At 43.1% G+C, this 20188-nt stretch overlaps 2 protein-coding genes across 2 annotated transcripts in view; both read left to right on the plus strand.

Annotated features, from left to right (window-relative positions):
* Positions 1-20188, plus strand: part of LOC137259203 (superkiller complex protein 8-like) — a 440560-nt gene that overhangs the window by 394873 nt on the left and 25499 nt on the right. The gene's annotated exons all lie outside the window — the stretch shown is intronic.
* Positions 3368-18321, plus strand: LOC137259949 (calpain-5-like). The gene is made up of 14 exons (XM_067797604.1): positions 3368-3520; positions 3871-4002; positions 5005-5207; positions 8663-8852; positions 9229-9419; positions 10644-10661; positions 12558-12635; positions 13015-13195; positions 13866-13988; positions 14212-14408; positions 15131-15151; positions 16621-16745; positions 17301-17437; positions 18139-18321. Exons 1-14 carry the CDS (start codon positions 3368-3370, stop codon positions 18319-18321), a joined length of 1932 nt encoding a protein of 643 aa, XP_067653705.1.

Below are 20188 nucleotides of genomic sequence, written 5' to 3' on the forward strand. Positions count from 1 at the left end.
ATTTGAAACGAGACAGGGTCATTCTACATAGGGAAATAGATACAATTTAATGATACAGTTCCCAGCCAAACTGTACAGTGCAAGGATGTACCTATTCGTTTTGACAACTTAAGACGTGTCGCTTGTCTAACTTCACTTGTAATACAGATTAGTTGTTTACAGCGACTGATTGAGTGGGTATGTTTTACGACGCCTTTAGCAATATTCCAGGTATATCACAGCGGAGAACACCCGAAAAAGACTTTACACGTGGACAACCGTACCCATCTGAGGTAGTAGTTACAACTGAGAACGAATATCACATACGTCTGGGGACACCAAAAATGGGCTTCGCAGATTGTACGCCAGGTGGGGAATCAAACTCAGGTGTTCGTCGTGACAGGCGGAGGCTTTATTCGCTTGACTACCCTACCGTTTTGAAGGAGATACTGGAAAATCTCGCTCTTTCTCGCGATATAATGTATACTGAATACATAACTACTAACTGTGTTGGAGCGGTGAGGTAGCCTAGTGGTTGAAGCGTTCGCTCGTCACGCCAAAGGCCCGGGTTCGATTTCCCACATGGGTACAATGTGTCAGGCTCATTTCTAGTGTTCCCAGCCGTAATGTTGCTGGAATATTGCTAAAAACAGCAGTAAACCGTACTCAGTCACTCACTGACTGTGCTTTGTAATGAATCCTGATACCAGAGACCATTGACACTGGAACATCTCGTACTTTCTCGCGATATCTCTGTGTTGTACTATAAATCGTGGTGACTGTGACAAATCATGCCTGAAATCTCGCACTTTCTCACGATATTACTGTTATGTAGCTAGAAGACGACATGGGCATCACCATGAACAAGTTCACCGTGGACCTCAAGGTACAAGGACGTGTGTGACGTCACAAACACACTAACCCATGCAGTGTTGTAACCTAACAAATTAATGTGGACATTACGTGGCTACTTTTTCACAAACACCTGCATGATTGTGTGGTTATGCTTGGTTTGTCTTTAGAATTGTTGCATGTGATCTCTTACTATCATCATCATCATCATCATCATCATCATCATCATCATCACCACCACCATTGATCATCAGTGCTGTTCAGCGCAGTTCTAACTCCAAGTAATCCATCCACTATTAGATATTACACACTGAAATGTTTCTCCAGAGCAACAAGCTATAGTTGTTCTTAAATCAGATCAACGACCAAAATACTTCATTCCCTTGAGTGTATACCGTGTTATTTCTACATGAAACCATGTTCAAAGGGTTGGTTTGTATAGAAGACCGGACAACAGCGATAGTGGGGTCTTGTAGAAAGCGTCCTTGTTTTGTGGCACTGGTGACCAAACAACAGCGATAAACAGGCTTTGTGGAAATGGTCCCATTTTTGTGGCATTAGTGATCAGATAAAAGCCTTAACCGGGTTTTGTGGAAATGGTCCCTATTTTTGTAGCGCTGGTAATGAAACAATGGTGTTGTATAAAGTACACACCACTCCTGTACTTAGTACCCCACGAAAGGTACAGTGATCAGAATCGACCATTGTCCCCATTTTAGAACCCGGAAGCCCCACCTCTGGGCAGGAGGTATGGGGTGAGGTGTTGTTGACAACAACCGGGATCTTCATTGATCACTCGGTCCGCTACCTTCAAGGTCGAGATATGGCTATTCAGATATTTGATTTATCACCTCTCTATGAATACTTTCTCGCGCCGTGTGCAGACACCAAGCCACGCGGGGTAGATTAATGCGTGTGTATTGATACAAGCCAACAATCATTGTAAAGAGCCTTTCGCAAACATTGAAGCCGTATATTACAATTACATAGTTGTATCGAGGATCGTTTGCCGTCGCTGTTATTGTACAGGATCGTGTACTGTGTGTAAACTGGTCCTATGTCTCTGTGGCGCCATTGTGTAGCCCCATGAAGCACTGGGTGTGGTCCGATCGCTTAGCCCACAACGATCCCAGTCAAACACTGGAACAGGGGTTGTATACGGGAATATATTCAACGATTCCATAGATTGCGCAAGCGGAATAGATAATTAGACTACGTTTAGTCACGTGACCGGTCTTAATTATATATTATGTGAGTGGCGGCAGGAACGACTACGTGCAGTACTCGTGTTGTTAGTTGAGACCAGAGTTCTGCGGCAGAACCCGCCGTTTAACTACCATTTATTGGCAGATTATAATCACGACATCGACAGGCAAATGACACACGGCGAACTGTTCGACCAAGGGAGAAAACCCCATGAACAAGGCCGTTTCATCCGAACGCCTGTATCACGAAACCATGGCGAAAGTGCCTTTCAAACTGGAGATGAGCTTCAAAGACCTACATGAGTGATCGGACTGATAATTTGTCCTGGATGGAAGCTACATGCCCGACATTTTAGTGCCATTATACGAATGACGGACAGTCATAATCCTACAAGACGTGTCAACACAGGCAGACTGGACCAGTCGCCTTTGGGCAAACGTGATTCTTTTTAACCAAGGTTTATTTTGACAATGATAGCAGCATGTGAGCTGTCTCGTGTTAGGTTATGGCAAATGTCCCAGACAGAACATGAGCTTTTGTTTTTGTGATTGAAAGTTAATTTGAAGGGGATGCATCACCATGTTTTATGTAAACACTGTACTTAGTATAACTACCATTGCGTATATTCTTCCATTTTTCCCCAACGTAGGTGTCAGTATAGACACGTATATTCTTCCACATTCCCTCGAAGCAAGTGTCACTATAATGACGTATATTCTTCCACATTCCCCCCAACGTAAGTGTCACTGTAGACACGTATATACTTCCACATTCCCCCGAAGCAAGTGTCACTATAATGACGTATATTCTTCCACATTCCCCCCGACGTAAGTGTCACTATAGTGACGTATATTCTTCCATATTCCCCCGAAGTAAGTGTCACTATAGTGAAATATATTCTTCCACATTACCCCGAAGCAAGTGTCACTATAATGACGTATATTCTTCCACATTCCCCCAACGTAAGTGTCACTGTAGACACGTATATACTTCCACATTCCCCCGAAGCAAGTGTCACTATAATGACGTATATTCTTCCACATTCCTCCCAACGTAAGTGTCACTGTAGTCACGTATATTCTTCCATATTTCCCCGAAGTAAGTGTCACTGAAGTCACGTATATTCTTCCACATTACCCCGAAGTAAGTGTCACTATAGTGACGTAAATTCTTCCATAATCCCACGAAGTAAATGTCACTATAGCGAAGTATATTCTTCTTTAATCCCGCGAAATAGGTGTCGCTATAATGAAGTATATTCTTCCATACATCCTGTAATGTAAGTGTCATTACAGTGTCCTATATTCTGTCGTGTGTCCCACAGAGGAAGATGCCCTCAAACTTCAGGGGCCAAAGCTACTCCAGCCTCAAAAAGGCTTGTCTAAAGAGAGGAGAACTGTTTGAGGACCCGGAGTTCCCTGCCAACAACAAGTCCCTCTTCTTCAGCAAGATTGACAATGACATCGTATGGATGAGGCCAAAGGTCAGATTGTTTTACCAAGGTCAAGGTTATACTGACGGAAGATAAGCACTTAGTTCAGATTCTTGCATTTCTTTTTGTTTTGGGCCCACCCAAGATTCAAACACCACTCAGGCTCAATCGCCAAATACCTATTCAGCAGACTGACGTCAGACTTCCATTTTTGTTGAAGCCGAGGTGTCTTAGGGGGTTAGATTGCTCATTTTGTTTGCTAGCGATTAGGTGCCTGACTCATCCTTAAAATTTTTAGAATCTGAACGTTTATGAGAAAGTATAATTCCAAACACAACGTGTGTTATATTTGATCATTTTCTAAGTTGCGTTGTTTAGTCAAACTGTTGTTTCCTACACAGGAGCTGTGTAAAGTTCCACGGCTGGTGGTGGAGGGTGTCAGCTGTGATGACCTCAACCAGGGAAGTCTCGGCAACTCCTGGTTCGTCAACGCGTGTACCAGCCTCACGCAGGAACCAAAGATGTGGCAGAGGGTGCGTAGAAGCGTAGCTATCGGTAGTGGGTGGTATAAGAGATATATAACTGCACTTACAATATGCATTATGTCGAAAGGCGCGCTAGATCCAAATCACCAACATCTGCAGTTACACGAAGGGTGAAAAGATGAAAAGGGGGTATACGAGAAATGATAAATTGGCTGGGTTACTGAGCGAATGAGTTTGGCACTGCTTTGGATGTTCTGATAACATCATTGTGGCGTATCTGTTTATATCTTCAGGTATTATACACTACTTTACTTTGTTCATACCAATGAGTACTGGTGTAGTGCTGTCAAATCGAGAAACGAACACGCGGTCATAGGTTTCTGGTCGGACAAAGGGAGGTAACCCTGTGCAACTAACTGCGTTGCCTCTAGACTCAACGATCACTGATCTGACCTGTTAGAGAGCTGTCTTTAGTCCCGATCAGTTGCTATACCTGTCGGGTGGTCAAGATCGCTGACTTGGGTGACACATGTCATCGGACACATATCATTGCGCAGATCTATGCTCATCACAGGATTGTCTGGTCCAGACTCGTTTATTTACAAACCGTCGCCATGTAGCTGGAATATTGCTGAGTGTCGCTTAAAACAAAACTCACTCACTGTTATATGTATAGTGAACCTGTTACAAATGTCATGGATCTGTTGCATGTGTAGTGGACCTGTTGCATATGTCATGGATCTGTTGCATGTGTGGTGGACCTGTTGCATATATCACGGATATGTTGCATGTGTCATGGACCTGTTGCATATGTCATGGATCTGTTGCATGTGTAGTGGACCTGTTGCATATGTCATGGATCTGTTGCATCTGTAGTGGACCTGTTGCATATGTCACGGACCTGTTGCATGTGTCATGGACCTGTTGCATATGTCATGGATCTGTTGCATGTGTAGTGGACCTGTTGCATATGTCATGGATCTGTTGCATGTGTAGTGGACCTGTTGCATATGTCATGGATCTGTTGCATGCGTAGTGGACCTGTTACAGGTAGTGGTGGATCATCGGTCACAGGAGTGGGATGACAAGAACGACTATGCCGGCATCTTCCGCTTCCAGTTCTGGAGGTTCGGTGACTGGGTGGACGTTGTCGTGGACGACCGACTCCCCACCAAGGACGGAAAACTCATCTTCTGTCACTCGAAATCCAGGAACGAGTTCTGGTCCGCGCTTCTGGAGAAGGCCTACGCCAAGTGAGTTGAGCAGTTGTACATTGAGACACAGGAATGTGATGCCGTATTGCATTAGGACGAACATCAAATGTTTACGCCAAACTCGGCAACATTTTTGCTATACGCCAAATGTCTGTAAATATTCCAGTTTTGATCAAACAGTCCAGTGATCAACACCATGGGCATCGATCTGAACAACTGGGATACGATGACATGTGCCAGCCAGGTCACAGAGTCTCACCACCCGATGTAGCCTCTTACGACAAGCATAAACAGCTGCAGGCCAATTCTAACCCGAGTGTATATCAGATGAATCTGGCATAGTATTGGTCTGACATAGTATTGGTCTGATATAGTATTGGTATGACATAGTATTGGTAAGACATAGTATTGGTCTGGCATAGTATTGGTATGACATAGTATTGGTCTGATATAGTATTGGTATGACATAGTATTGGTATGACATAGTATTGATCTGATATAGTATTGGTATGACATAGTGGTATACAGCAAGTGATTCTGACGAGTATAGTATGTCACACTCATTATTGACCTTATCACCTGTGGTCACATGGCATTCTTAACGTGTCTGTGATTAAATACTACTGTGTGTGGATAAAACACTTGGCACGAACAGTAATACCCGACTCACACTCTTACGCAGAGGTGACACACTCAAAAATACCCGCCTCGCATGACGCACCCGATGACACCCTGCTTACACCCGCACACGGTGATCAGTCTCTGGAAACACTCGTTTCACAATGTGCCAGTTTTATCTTATTTTAACCATTCCTCATTACAATGTGAAATTTTATTTTGGTAGTTAATAAAAGCACTGTAAAGGTTTCCGTTTTAACATTTCCGTCAATATTCTAACAACTGAAATGCACCTTTCCTTGATATTCCTTGATATACAGTAAACATGGCATCCAAAGCATATTAAAGCGTATTAATTACTTGCTTTTTACAAACCCGTACATCTAGCACCTTCGCAAACAAAATTTACAATCCTGCTAAAGGACATTTTCTCCGTAGCTATTAATACCCGGCTTCTATTCACACACATTCGGGAAACGCTCAGCAATACCCGCCTGGCACCCGACAGAAAAACATAAACAATGTCGCCAGGGAGAAACTTTACGTGTTTGCGTTGCCCTGGTGACATTTGTGTTCTTGTCATGTCACGTGACCTTGTCACTCTCATCAGCTGATGAACGAGCTGTAAGGCCAATATAGATTCAAAGACGTTTCAATAATTAGTCAGCTTTGTCATTCAGCTCGTTGGAAAACGCCCTATATAATGTTAATCATCCATAATTGATTGAATATTATGCCCGACGTACGTGCATTTGTATTCAGCCATTTCAGTAAATAAAACATGAGACTATACTACTTGTGTTTTGACACAGGCAGAGGGCAATTCAGTTCCGTTCTTTGTTTTCCTTCTGCTTAACAGACATTCCGCGCTTTCACAATGCAGTCATTGTGTGGGTAAACGTTCGGTGAGGTGTCGATGTGAGGTGTCAATGTGAGGTGTCAATGTGAGGTGTCAATGTGAGGTGTCAGTGTGATGTGTCAATGTGAGGTGTCGATGTTGGTTGTTGTTTAACGCCGCTCTCGGCAGTATATCAGCAGTATTACGGCGGTATGTAAATAATCGAGTCTGGACCAGACAATCCAGTGATTAACATCATGAGCATCGATCTACTCAATAGGGACACGATGACATGTCTCCGCCAAGTCAGCGAGCTTGACCACCTGATCCCGTTTGTCGCATGTTTCAAGAAGCATGGGTTGCTGGTTCTGTCTCATTATGACTACGTCCCAATATGACTACTCCCCAGCTTGACTACTGTAGTTATACACATCCTAATGAGGTACTCTATGCCGTAATGAGGTACATTGAGTAGGTGTGTGTGATTTAAACAATTAGTTTTCCATTAATGCTTACATTTTTCATGTTCCGTGACGTAACAAGATTGAAATGGGATAAACAAATAGGCCAGCGTGCGCATATCAATGTTTTTAAATCACGACAACCTGGCCTGATTGTTGTTGGCCATAACAAGCAATGTATGTAAAATCAGAAATCACTCAACCATTCACGTTGTGCATTGGAGGAGTAGTCATACTGGGACGTAGTCAACGTGGGACGATCTTCACACGTGCGAGTATTGTGTGTCGTTCAATGTCGGCCTGCGCGTCAATGTTTCTGTCAGATTTACGTGTGAGGATATCCAAGGTTTTTAACAAAAGTTTAACAGGTTTTTGCTATTGATCCGTTAGCGGAATACTGGCAGGTGATAATGAAGAGGTGTCAAATAGGTTCTGAGGTAATTTCACAGACTGCAGTAAATGTATTAAATTTGCTTGTTCTTTGTCAACCTGCACAAAACAGCCATAGCGCTACGATAACGGTAAATCCTTAATATCGCGACCTTAGGTTTCGGCTACAATCGCCATCCATTTGCACAAAGATATTGTATACGGAGATCACTGTAAGCTGCAATCGAAATTACCAATTGGTCTTGACTACATGAAAGGTCTTACAATCGACCAACAGTGCCTACAGTCCTCTTTTGTAAGAAATAGGACCGGTTTTGAAGGAGAGACAAATCAGAGCAGCTTGAGATTCTGACTTTAAAGAAGATGTCTCGTTTTTCTGTGCGCTTGTAAAATTATCGCATAACGTGAAAGGGGTGCATGTGGTTGTTGTAAATAGGAATATCTCTTCGCGAGGAAAGATACACACGTTTATTGCCCACCCGTTGAAGATATCATTGTTTAATTACAATGTTATTGAACATTGTGTAATAGCATCGCGTGATGCCGTATATTTGACGTCAAAGTGATTTACAGTTATGACGTCACAATGCTAATATCTCTGTCACAATTGTGCTAGACCTTGCTTGACTCGCGGAAAGCTGAGAGTCATCATACTCGTTGAATGCTTAGGGAAGAAGTACTTTCCTCGATATTATTTTGCTAATGCTGGGTGAGTAATAAATAAAATACTAAACTATGTCCCTTGGAACACCATATTTATGAAACCATTTAATGTTTTTTTTATCTAACGAGCAAAAGCGAGGGTCATCAATACCATTCACTCGTTTTATAAATATGCCATTATATTAAACGTTGTTTAGTATTCTCTACATACTATGCACCTCTGACCCGTGAAGTTCCGGGGTAAAATAGGCATTCAGCAACCCATGCTTGCCATGAAAGGCTACAATGCTTGTCGTAAGAGGCGACTCTCGGGATCGGGTGGTTGGGCCCCGCTGACTTGGTTGACACATGTCATCGGTTCCCAATTGTGCAGATTGATGCTCATGACTGGACTGTCTGGCCCAGACTCGAATATTTCCAGACCGCCGCCACATGGCCGAAATATTGCTGAGTTCGGCGTAAAACTAAACTTACACACTCACTCACTAGTATGCACTTCTAATTAGATTCTTGGTGTAATTCAGGTTGTACGGGGACTACGAGTCGCTGAATTTTGGATACGTGGCGGATGCTCTGGTGGACTTCACCGGTGGTGTGTCGGAGAAGTTGGAGACGTCCACGTTGTTCCTGGACAAGCCAGAGAACGTGCAGGAGCTGTTCAGCAAACTGAGCGACGCCTCGGAGAACAAGGCACTAATCAACGCTAAAGTAGAGGTATGCTGTGACGCCATTTCAGAGTGTGTTTGACGTCACATATTCAATAGGCTTATGACGTCACACGTTTCAATGTGTATGACCTAAGTTGTTTCAAAGCGCGATGCGAATTTTTTTGAGAATGAAGTGACCTCATCCAGCGATTGGTGGGTTTGCATGCGGCTGAAAGTTAGCACTCCGTTGTCTGGCGGATCGCTGCACATTGCTTGCACCCCAAGAGTTTAAATATGCGCATGACGTCAACAGTGTAATTTAGTGTGGTCTGGTACGTTCAACACATGTTTCAGGACGTATAACACGTGCTACAAAGTGTATATGACATCACAAGATCAAAGTACGACGTCGGGTGTTTCAGTGCATGTATGGCTTGTTTCAGTGTGCCCAGAATGCAGTGGGTCAGGAGACAGCCGACGGTCTTGTCATGGGGCAAGGCTACAACGTAACGGCCGTGAAGCTCGTACAGGTCAGTCGAAGTCTCCAGGGAGCCGTGGGGTCCGACAAACTGATGCTGGTGCGTCTGTTCAACCCGTGGGGGGACAAGGAGTGGACGGGACCGTGGGCCGACTCGTGAGTTCATCTTCCTACCACGTTACCTCCATTTGATCGAAGAAGTGTTTCGTTTTTAGGTTACACAGCACCAAATGTTTTTCCATAGACTTTTATAGTATATATATATAATCACCCACGCTGTCAACAGCCATTTCATATACAAATGGGTAGTGTCAGGTCTTTAAAGTACAATTAAACACAATTTCTGGACAATTCGTCTGGCTCCTTTTCCACGAACAGGAAGCGGAATACATCAACCCCGGTTTCGCACCAAATGTCACCTACTTGAAAATTTTCTGACAGACGTAAGCATAAGACATAAGCGATAAATACTTAAAATTGTGGTCAGTTATAATTACTGGATGCAAGTTCTTTTCAAAAACATAAACATTCAATTTCATCCAATCACAGCTGTGACAAGTCTCTGTCTCTTCAGTTGTTTACATATGGCGCCCGCGTAGGGAGCTTGTGATTCTAGTCTAGTGTAGTGGAAGGTTTATTTGCGTGATGTCGACCTCAGTGTTGACAAACCAACCATTGATAACTTGTGGCTGACGTGTGGATTTACATACCTCTTGTTTCCTTATCATAAAGTGTCCGTGTTTCGGGTGATACAATCACTCTCTGCGGGTGACAGCCATAAACCTTGCTAGCCTTAGCACAATGTATGAATATGAAAGAACTCATATGACGCTAAAACTACGAAACTACCACGCACACCCCCCGCCAATAAAATAGAATGATCAGATTTTGACGTATTTGTTTGTTTATTCATTCCTTTCCTGAGAAGTATTCAGAAGTGGGAGTACTAAGAGAGTTAAAATATCTGGAGGACCAACTTTATTACTGGAGGTTGCTTGATAAAAGTGTTGGAATTTACACCGACACGTCACTGCTAATTTATATGAAGAAATAGTTCATCCATATATCACATACTTCCTGTTTGTTCCTGTTGCATTGAATCATGGGTAATTAGAGACGTCACGTGCAGGTAGCCCTCAGGGAAAGACTTCCGCCCGTACCCCCTCCTTTTATATAGTAAATTTGTTTGTTTCTTATTTGTGTTGTTGTTTTTTTTGTTTTGTTTTTAATAACTGTTCTAATTTACTGAATGTCCTTTTAAGATAACGTATGCATGTCAGTTTGAAAATTTGGTTTTTGAAGGGGGTGAGGGTAGAGGCGGAACTCTTACCCGCCCCAGAACTAGATTCTGTACTTGCCTCTGTTTTGTTTCTGTTTCAGAAAGTTCTATAGATATCGGTTTGTGACCTACTTCCAATTTTGCTTTGTTAACATTCCTCAGAAAAACGCCCTGTAGGTAATTCCCTAACGCTAACGCTTTGCTAATGTGTAACGGCTTAAACGCGAAGTCTTCGCCATGCAACATTTAGCGATACAACAAGTGGATTAGACCTCAGATTGTAGCAATACAACAAGTGAACTAGACCTCAGATTGTAGCAATACAACAAGTTGACTAGACCTCCGATTGTAGCAGTGCAACAAGTGGACGAGACTTCAGATTGTAGCAATACAGCAAGTGGACTAGACCTCAGATTGTAGCAGTGCAACAAGTGGATTAGACCTCAGATTGTAGCAGTGCAACAAGTGGACGAGACTTCAGATTGTAGCAATACAGCAAGTGGACGAGACTTCAGATGGTAGCAGTGCAACAAGTGGACGAGACTTCAGATTGTAGCAATACAACAGGTGGACTAGACCTCAGATTGTAGCAATACAACAAGTGGACTAGACCTCAGATTGTAGCAGTTCAACAAGTGGTCGAGACCTCAGATTGTAGCAATACAACAAGTGGACTAGACCTCAGATTGTAGCAATACAACAAGTGGATTAGACCTCAGATTGTAGCAATACAACAAGTGGACTAGACCTCAGATTGTAGCAATACAACAGGTGGACTAGACCTCAGATTGTAGCAGTGCAACAACTGGACTAGACCTCAGATTGTAGCAATACAACAGGTGGATTAGACCTCAGATTGTAGCAATACAACAAGTTGACTAGACCTCAGATTGTAGCAATACAACAAGTGGACGAGACTTCAGATTGTAGCAATACAACAAGTGGACGAGACTTCAGATTGTAGCAATACAACAACTGGATTAGACCTCAGATTGTAGCAATACAGCAAGTGGACTAGACCTCAGATTGTAGCAATACAACAGGTGGACTAGACCTCAGATTGTAGCAGTGCAACAACTGGACTAGACCTCAGATTGTAGCAATACAACAGGTGGATTAGACCTCAGATTGTAGCAATACAACAAGTTGACTAGACCTCAGATTGTAGCAATACAAGATTGCACTAACATGTAGCATTACTGTTGGATGGTACACCTCAGACTGTCTGAAACCAACAGCTGGACGTAGACTGCAGCAATACAACAACCGGACGTAATTATAGATTGCTGCAATACAACAGTTCAAAGAGAAACCTTTGATTGTAGTGATACAAAATTTGTAGGTAGCAGAGACCTTAAAGATATACGGTTTCTGTTTTTGGCAATACAAATGTACTTACTGCCTCAGACCACAGCGACATGACAAGCGGGCATAATGCCTTTCATTCCAGCAATATTGGACGTAATTTTACATTGTAGAAATACAGTACATGTTATAATACTTTAGTTTCTAGAAACATGAATGTTGGGCTACAGCTTGTATCAATACACTCAGACATTCGATTGTGGCGACGGAAAGCATTGGTCGCTATTATAATACAACAATGTGACATTTGAAGGTGAAATATTAGTGACGCTTTGCTATGAACCCCATGCACATGTGTGACCCTGTGTTTTGTGTGTGCTCTATTGATGGACTGCTGATGTTCCAATCTAACAGACTGTCTAATTTCATGTAAATGTACAAGTATCGACAGTAGGGGAAGTTTGTTGGCATGAATTTAGGTCTTATGCATTCAATATGATAAATGAAATGTTAATGTTTCAGTACCGACTATATTATATATTGTATATAAGTTTATATTTTCAGGTTAATAAGCTTCAGTTTTATTATGATGTGACAAAGTAGCTGTTTGGATCATTACTTCCCTTGAGTTCAGTTCAGAACACTGGCAGACACTGATTCGTAGAACCATGTCACTGCATGCTGCAGACATTACCTCCCTTTTCTTGCAGCTCGCCCGAGTGGAGACGAGTCCCGAAGTCCGAGTGGGAGAAGATGGGAGTGAGGTTCCGCCAGGAGGGAGAGTTCTGGTGAGTCACGTGATGCAAGAGCATTGGGATGAGAGTCCCGTGACTGGCTAATAGGGATGCAATAAAGAAGGGTACTGTCAGATACACGTGAAACTGGAGGGGAAGCTACGTGAAAGAGAATTAAAGGATAGTACAGACGTGGAATAAGAGCAACTTGATCTAGAAAATGGCGGTGGGTGTCATCCGACAAACGGACCTGTGGTAGGGGGGTCACATGATACATAAAAGGTCTGTGCAGGGAATTAGGCAATAGAGAAGGATAAGGGTTGCATTCACACGGTATGGAAGGGTGGGGAGGGTGTCTCGTGACCTCGGATTGGCGTGATGGGAGTCACGTGGTTCTGACCCTCTTCAGGTGACGGCCACCTCTCTGTTGCAGGATGTCCTTCAGCGACTTCATCCAGAACTTCTCCAGCATTCAGATCTGCCACTTCGTGAACACCTCCTTCTTCTCCATCAAAAAGACATGGAGTGAATCTGTCATGAACAGCAAGTGGTCACACTCGGGCAGGAACGGCGGCAGCAACTACTTCTCCCCGACATTCCTCAGCAACCCACAGGTAGATACGCTCTCATTCCATCGAATCCCATAATTACCACAACACATCTACATGCTGCCCCAACTAGAGCCCGAATCACATCAAGTCCAAACTAAAGTGTATCCTACTGCTTGACAAGTATCAGATGAGCCATGACCTGACAAATGACCACAGTTTGCATATATGGGAACGCCTTCCAGAACATTCAGTTTGAAACAAGAGGGAAACAGATTGTCGTCTAAATATTGAAAGGTTCAATTTCCTCGCGCGAATCGTGTTAAACAGTAGCGGTATTGATTTCACACCACGGCCAGCATGTATTGCACGTGCTTAATCGCCAATCTGCCTGTATCAACCAAGTGCATTCGTCCAGATTACTTGACCCGCCTGCTCGTCACGAACGCGTTCACTGCGCTGGCTCATCTAATACTTGCCAAGCAGTACATACTACCCCAACTGGCCCCCGAATCACGGCTGTGTATCCTTATTATCTTAGTGCTTACACACAGAAGGGAGATAACACTTCGTTAAGGTCAGCTATTGCCACCTGGTTGTAAAACCGAGCTGCACTACTTGTTTAGCGCCGCATTGAACAATATTCCAGATATATAAAGGCGGTCTGTAAATAATCAACTCTGGACCACACATTCCAGTGACTGCATGTATCATATCTGATGATGCTCTGTTTCAGTATTTGTTCGACATCACTGGAATGTCAGATCGGATCATGGTGTCTCTGGAACAACACGATGTGGGCGGTGGCAGGCAGTTCCTAGGACAGGACCTCAATGTCATTGGCTTCCACATCATGAAGGTAACTGTCAGTCAATACTGATGTGGGTGGCACTTGAGCTTCAACGTCATGAATTTAACTGTCACTCAATATGTAATGTGGGCGGGGCTAAATGTAAGTGACGTCCGGGACCATGGAGAGTAAGAGTGAACCATATCAGATTCTGTAATAGAGAGGAACTCAATAACGAGAATTAACATGACATTGACACACATATTACACCAGCCGTTAAACATGCCATTAGGTCGAGGAAAACCGGAAGTACCGCATGCACGTGCCTGGAGAGAAGATGTTCACGTCGGATTACGTGAAATCTCGCAGTGTGTACGGGACCACAGTGCTGAAGCGTGGACGATACGTCATAGTCCCGACTACCAAAGAACATGGCGCGACAGGGGACTTTCTGCTGAGGCTGTATACAGGGTCGGCCGCTGGGGGAAGGTACGTCATATATATTACAGGGGGTGATATGTTTTATATACAGCAGGGGGGAGGTATGTTATATATCAAACAGGGCAAGTTATGTTATATATACAACAGAAGATATGTTATGTATGCAACGAAGGCAGGGTATGTTACAGATACACCATGGGAAGGTGTGTTACATATACAACATGGGGAGGTATGTATATCAAGGGGAAGGTGTGTTCGATATACAATGGGACGAATGTAATATGTGCAACAAGGGAGGGTATGTTATATATACCTCAGGATAGAGTATGTTATACATACAACAGGAAAAATGATGTTATAAATACGAGAGGCGGGAAGTGTGTTTATAGCACAGTAGTATTTACATAGAGTACAAACTCATTCATAGGTGATATGTACAGAAATCAGACATCAAACATTAGAGTATAATCAAACATTCACAAAGGGATGGATGTTATACATAAAACAGGGGGAAGGTATGTTATATATACCACAGAGAGAGGATGTGTTATCTGTACAAAAGGGCAAGGTGTGAATTATATGCAGCAGGGAATAATGTCAGCTTGTACTTTGTGTACACGTGGTCGGGGAAGGGTATGTTATGTATACAATGGTTTAGTACTGAGAGTACACAGAGTATATATTTATCTCTCATATTATTCTTTTTTCTTATCTGGTTTTCATTATGTGTGTGGACTAGTATCTTACTTCTAACCCTTGTCTTCCTTCAGCGGAATCAGTGGCACTAGCAGGTAGTACCTCCATTCCTAAACCATGGGTCCGGCTTCACAAAACCGTCTTAGCTTCGACTATAAGCACTTACGCGGCTGTCTTATAAAGACATGCTATCGCTGTCACGTCAAGGTGGTTTTGTGAAGTCGGAGTCTCGTGATACGGGGATATTTGTTTATCTTTTATTTTCATCTTCCTTTGTATCCATATCGAGCATGTCCTTTCACTACGTGTTCCACTACGTGACCTTGACCTTTGTCATTCTGATTTAGTATTTTGTCCCGTGTCTATTGTTTTGAATGAGAGATCGGATATTGTCATTAATGAATTTTGTAGTGAACCGTTGATGTGTGACTTCAACAAACTACAGTCAAGCTCCAATGTCTTGAACTCGGTTTAGACGAATTCCCGGTTGTTCTCTCTCTCTCTCTCTCTCTCTCTCTCTCTCTCTCTCTCTTTATTTCGTATTATTACCCTTATGCTTCAGCAAATGACGAATTTCCATTATTTAACATCGTAAGCAACAGTGGTATAATTATGCGCGTGCGCACTGGTTTGACTGGTTCTCTGTCACAATTGTGCGAGTTTTGCGATGCGAAAGTGACCAACAAATGTTCCAACTGACATTAATTTTTGCAGGTAGCAAGGTCTTGATACTGTGGGTTTTTTCCGATAGTAAAATACTTCAAAACGTTAATTTGGAACCCTGGGATGTGTCTAACACTCGGATAAGTCCAAAGTTTTCCTTTGGCCCGACGGGTTCGACTTAAAGCAATTGTAATCCACTGATCCAGTAAACCATTATTTCAATGCATTATTCAAAACTCTAGTCCCGTTTAGCCATTGAAGAGACCTTGCGTGCTAAACGAGGGTTCGCAGCCACATCTGATAAGTTAAGCTACTTACCTTCCCTTGTAGGATGCAGGATATAGGTCTTCTTTATGTTTTCTTTTTTCTTTGCAATTTTTACACTTCGGTTGGTGAAGGTTGTTTACTGGTATTATATGATGTTTTGTTTTGGTTTTTTCACCACACGTTTTGGGCTTCTATATTTGGGTGCTTTTTATTGCAACGAATTTTATTTTATTTTGCTTAGTGATGGCACGTATTTTTTTTTTTACTTCAATACCACGTTTTGTCGTTCGTTCTCTGTGTTCAGACAGGCCACATACACATCCAGGTATATTAAATGTTTTTCACCGATTATATATATATATATTATATATATAACTTGTTTCCTTTTTAATGAATCAGTTTGAAACCCATTCCCCTAATCAGTTAACATCCAACCTCAGAAAAATTCACCTGACCTTGCACCCTGCCTCCTAAGGTGAAACATCCTCTAACCTGCATAGCGCCGTGCCACGCCCCCTTGATCACCGCGTTCCGTTCTTACCCATGTTATTTGACTGACTTAGCCACGGGTTGTTAAATTCTTGGCATATCCCTGGAGAGTCTACGACCAATAGTTTATGTATCCATGTTACAGGGCCTTGGAGAAGGAGTGTCCGTCCAGTGGTTGTCCGTGTGTGGCCGGTTACAGCATGGTCACCACAATCACCGTTGAGTCTGCGGAAGGTCTGGAACTTCCTGTGAAGGCTAAAGGCAAGGGATGTAAGTCCAACGCTTGTGACGTTCTCTGAAACCCTAAATTATACATCAAGGTGCCTTTTGACACACTCTCCTGACCCCGTGACGGTTCCGTTTGTTGCTTTGTTGTTTTACGCCGCAATATTCCACCCATGTAGATAAGTTTGGCCCAGACAAAACGAAATCAGTGAGTCTGACCACCCGATCCTGTTACTCGCTTCTTACGTCAAGCAAGGGTTCCTAGAGACCAGTTCTAACTCGGATCTTCACGGATACACCAGTCGTCTCGGACTTTTTCACCGGAGTAGCATCCGGATGCTAAAAGAGAAAGGCACCTTTAATATTCCTCGAACTTCTGATATGTCGTCCTGATGTGTGTGTTCCACAAATGCCTTCCACTCCACCTGAGGAGGGCATGGGGTAGCCTAGTGGTTAAAGTGTTCGCATGTGACGCCGAGGATCTGGGTTCGATTCCCTACATGGGTACAAAGTGTGACGCCCATACCTGGTGTCCTCGCCATGATATTGCTTGAATATTGCTAAACGCGGCGTAACACTAAATTCACTCACTCACTCCAGCTCTGGATCCCATGGTCTGCATCAGGTGTGAGGGGGAGAAGGTCAAGTCTGTACCGTGTACAGGAACAAGCAGCCCCACGTGGGGCGTCAAGGCCACGTTCTACAGGAAGAAGACTCATCTGCCCATCACAGTGGACGTAAGTAGGCCCTTCATTTCCATCTCTAAATCCTTATGCCCGAGGCATATATGTGTCACTTACGACTGACATTCAGCCATCTGCAGTTAACCCCGATAATTGGAAGGGTATCCCTGTCATGAAATTACATATGAATGAAAATGTAAAATGTATTCACTGCATGGATAATAACTTTACCTTACCTCATACATAAATGTCGTTTTCTGATTAGCTAATCGCTTTTCTATTATTACCCCGCCGGGAATGCTGAACTTATCTGTAGTAATTCTTTCTTTCGAATAACATTGAATCACTTGTGATATACGGAAATTACCGATATCTTGTGAATGTAAATCGATGGAGGGGAGATAACTCTAACACCGTTTTTCTTGTCTGCAGAATCTAGCTATGGCTACGAAAAGATTTATGTCCGCGCTTCAAACAGTTCAAAATTGACATTTAGGTGTTCGATAAGATAAATACGTTGTTCAATAGTCCCTCGGGCCCATGGATTGATGTACCTTCGATGTTTGTGTATGTTCCCCGAACCCTAAGGGAACATCAATAAACATCGTGGGTACATCAGTCCATGTCCCCCTCGAGATCAGTGATGAACCTATAATGTATACGTTATACTGAGTATGAAATGAGAATAAATTAAGTCATGTCAACCCTTTAGTGATAGTAAATCATACTGCACTTGGATGTGTCTTGCCTTTCAGGTGCTCAATCACAACACGCTGAAGAACGACCTACTGGGCACAGCGACCATCCCCGACATTGGCAGCGTGACAGGCGAGGACAAAGAATACGACCTCTTCGTAGTCGTGAAGAAGCTGAACGAGAGCGTCCCTGGCAAAATCCGTGTGAACATTAAATCCTCCTACGATCTTACCGAGTTGTAACCATACGTGATATCACGTGATAGAAGGGGAGACACCTGTGCCCATTTTAACTGCGTCCAACAGCTTCATTGTGCGATAATTATGATATGTCATCAAGTAGGAATCCTATCTGGATGTGTCTCTGTGACGTTTTACTGAGACTGACGAGATTGTATATCAAATTTAAAAACGGACAGTCGCGTGAAAGGAACAAAATACCACTTTATTATCTTCATTCTCGGACTGTACCTCCTCGAGTTGCATTATGGGATACCAGGGATGTAATCCGGAGTTGCATTCTGGGATACCATAGATGTGACCTGCTGCAGTCTGAGAAGTGACCTGAGAAGTTTCTTTTTGTGATACTCATGAGCACCTCCTGTTTCTATCGGGGATGCTGAGCATATGACCTCCTTTTACTATCTGTGATATGAGGGTAAACATGTCCAACGGATACCAGGGCGTGGCCTCGATGCATAGCCCCGCTTTACTGTGTGATATATCTATATGGACTCTTGTCCACTCTTTTTGTCTGTTATTTCAGGGGCGTGGTCGGAGGCTTGTCACATTCAGTTTGCTTTATAGGAGCTTACTCCCGACCCCCCAAAGTATTAACGCTGACACTTGCTGCCTGCTGACACTGGCCATGTATTATAGACTTCAAGTCCATGCATGCTATTTTCAAACGCTCATTTCAACATCAGTGTGTGTATAGTCTCTCGTTGTTTATACTGTGCAGTGATATCAATATATATCTGTCATGCCAGTAATGGTGTAGTGATAGGGTTGGCACTGTCCAGTTACTTCGTTATTTCATGTCTTAACACAACTGTGCCGTCTGTCACACATTGTGACGTCATGACCCTATAACGTGAAAAGTGACGTCAAGAGTGTTATTACTTGTTTTTGTTTCTGTGATAGGCAGACTGTGATATGAAACCGTTATCCTGTACATAGTATATATAGACCGGAGTACCGTGTTTGTGTGTGTAAGAAATGAATGTTTTCTTCCAGTAGTACCCGTTCTTCTTCAGGATGCTATTTCCGCCATATAGCTAGAATATTCGTGACTGGGGGGGGGGGGGGGGGGGGCGTAAAACTAAACTCACTCAGGCTTCTATTTACCTTGTTCTACCCTGTATATCCAACGTTCCGTCCTTATGTTGTACTGTCTAGTCGCTCTGCCTCTGCATTTCCCGATTGCCCTCAGTGAATAACATAAATCGAAAATGGATCAGAAGACAACATTAAATCCATTCATAACGCCAGCGCACTGCTGTAAGATGCACATAATTAGATAGCTGACGTTTAGGTTCCTCAGTCTGTGACTGTGGATTCGAATCCCGGATGGGACTTAACCAAAGAGTGTTTGAATTTTCAACCCCACATACAGCTTATGTTAAACAGTTGATCGATTGCAATAGCACGTGTACATACACTGTGTGTAAATATACTCTACCTCAGAGATTACAATATTTCAATCAGAAATACATTCTACATGTGTGTTCCATTCAGAGCAGAGTGTGCCACACTCGTCCCTAAAAACATGACGTCAGTGTCACGTGACCCAACAGCCCTGTTCATGTTTCGCTTTCTCTTGAACAAGGCATAAGTGCACAGGTGGCACTGCTGATTGCCATTATCCTGTGACGTAATTGTATTAATCCTGCATTAGATGCTGTCATGGTGTTGGCATACAGTGGAACCTCGTGTATCTGGACCCCCGAAACCCTTCTATTAAGACTGTTTGACTTGACCAGGAATAACACGGGTTGGTCATGGGTGGTGTAAATAGAGCTAACGGACCTCATTACGATCGATACAGGTTGTAATAATCTGGACATCTGGTAATCAAGACAATGTAACTTGCTGCATTGTCCGCATAAAC

The sequence above is a fragment of the Haliotis asinina genome, chromosome 13, assembly GCF_037392515.1.
Source record: "Haliotis asinina isolate JCU_RB_2024 chromosome 13, JCU_Hal_asi_v2, whole genome shotgun sequence".
NCBI classification, from domain to species: domain Eukaryota; kingdom Metazoa; phylum Mollusca; class Gastropoda; order Lepetellida; family Haliotidae; genus Haliotis; species Haliotis asinina.

Coding starts and splice junctions, on each gene's coding strand:
- LOC137259949 (XM_067797604.1), top strand. CDS start 3,368: ATGCCCTCAAACTTCAGGGGCCAAAGCTACTCCAGCCTCAAAAAGGCT. Junction 3,521..3,870: donor TCGTATGGATGAGGCCAAAG/GTCAGATTGTTT, acceptor TTTCCTACACAG/GAGCTGTGTAAAGTTCCACG. Junction 14,409..15,130: donor GGGTCGGCCGCTGGGGGAAG/GTACGTCATATA, acceptor GTCTTCCTTCAG/CGGAATCAGTGGCACTAGCA.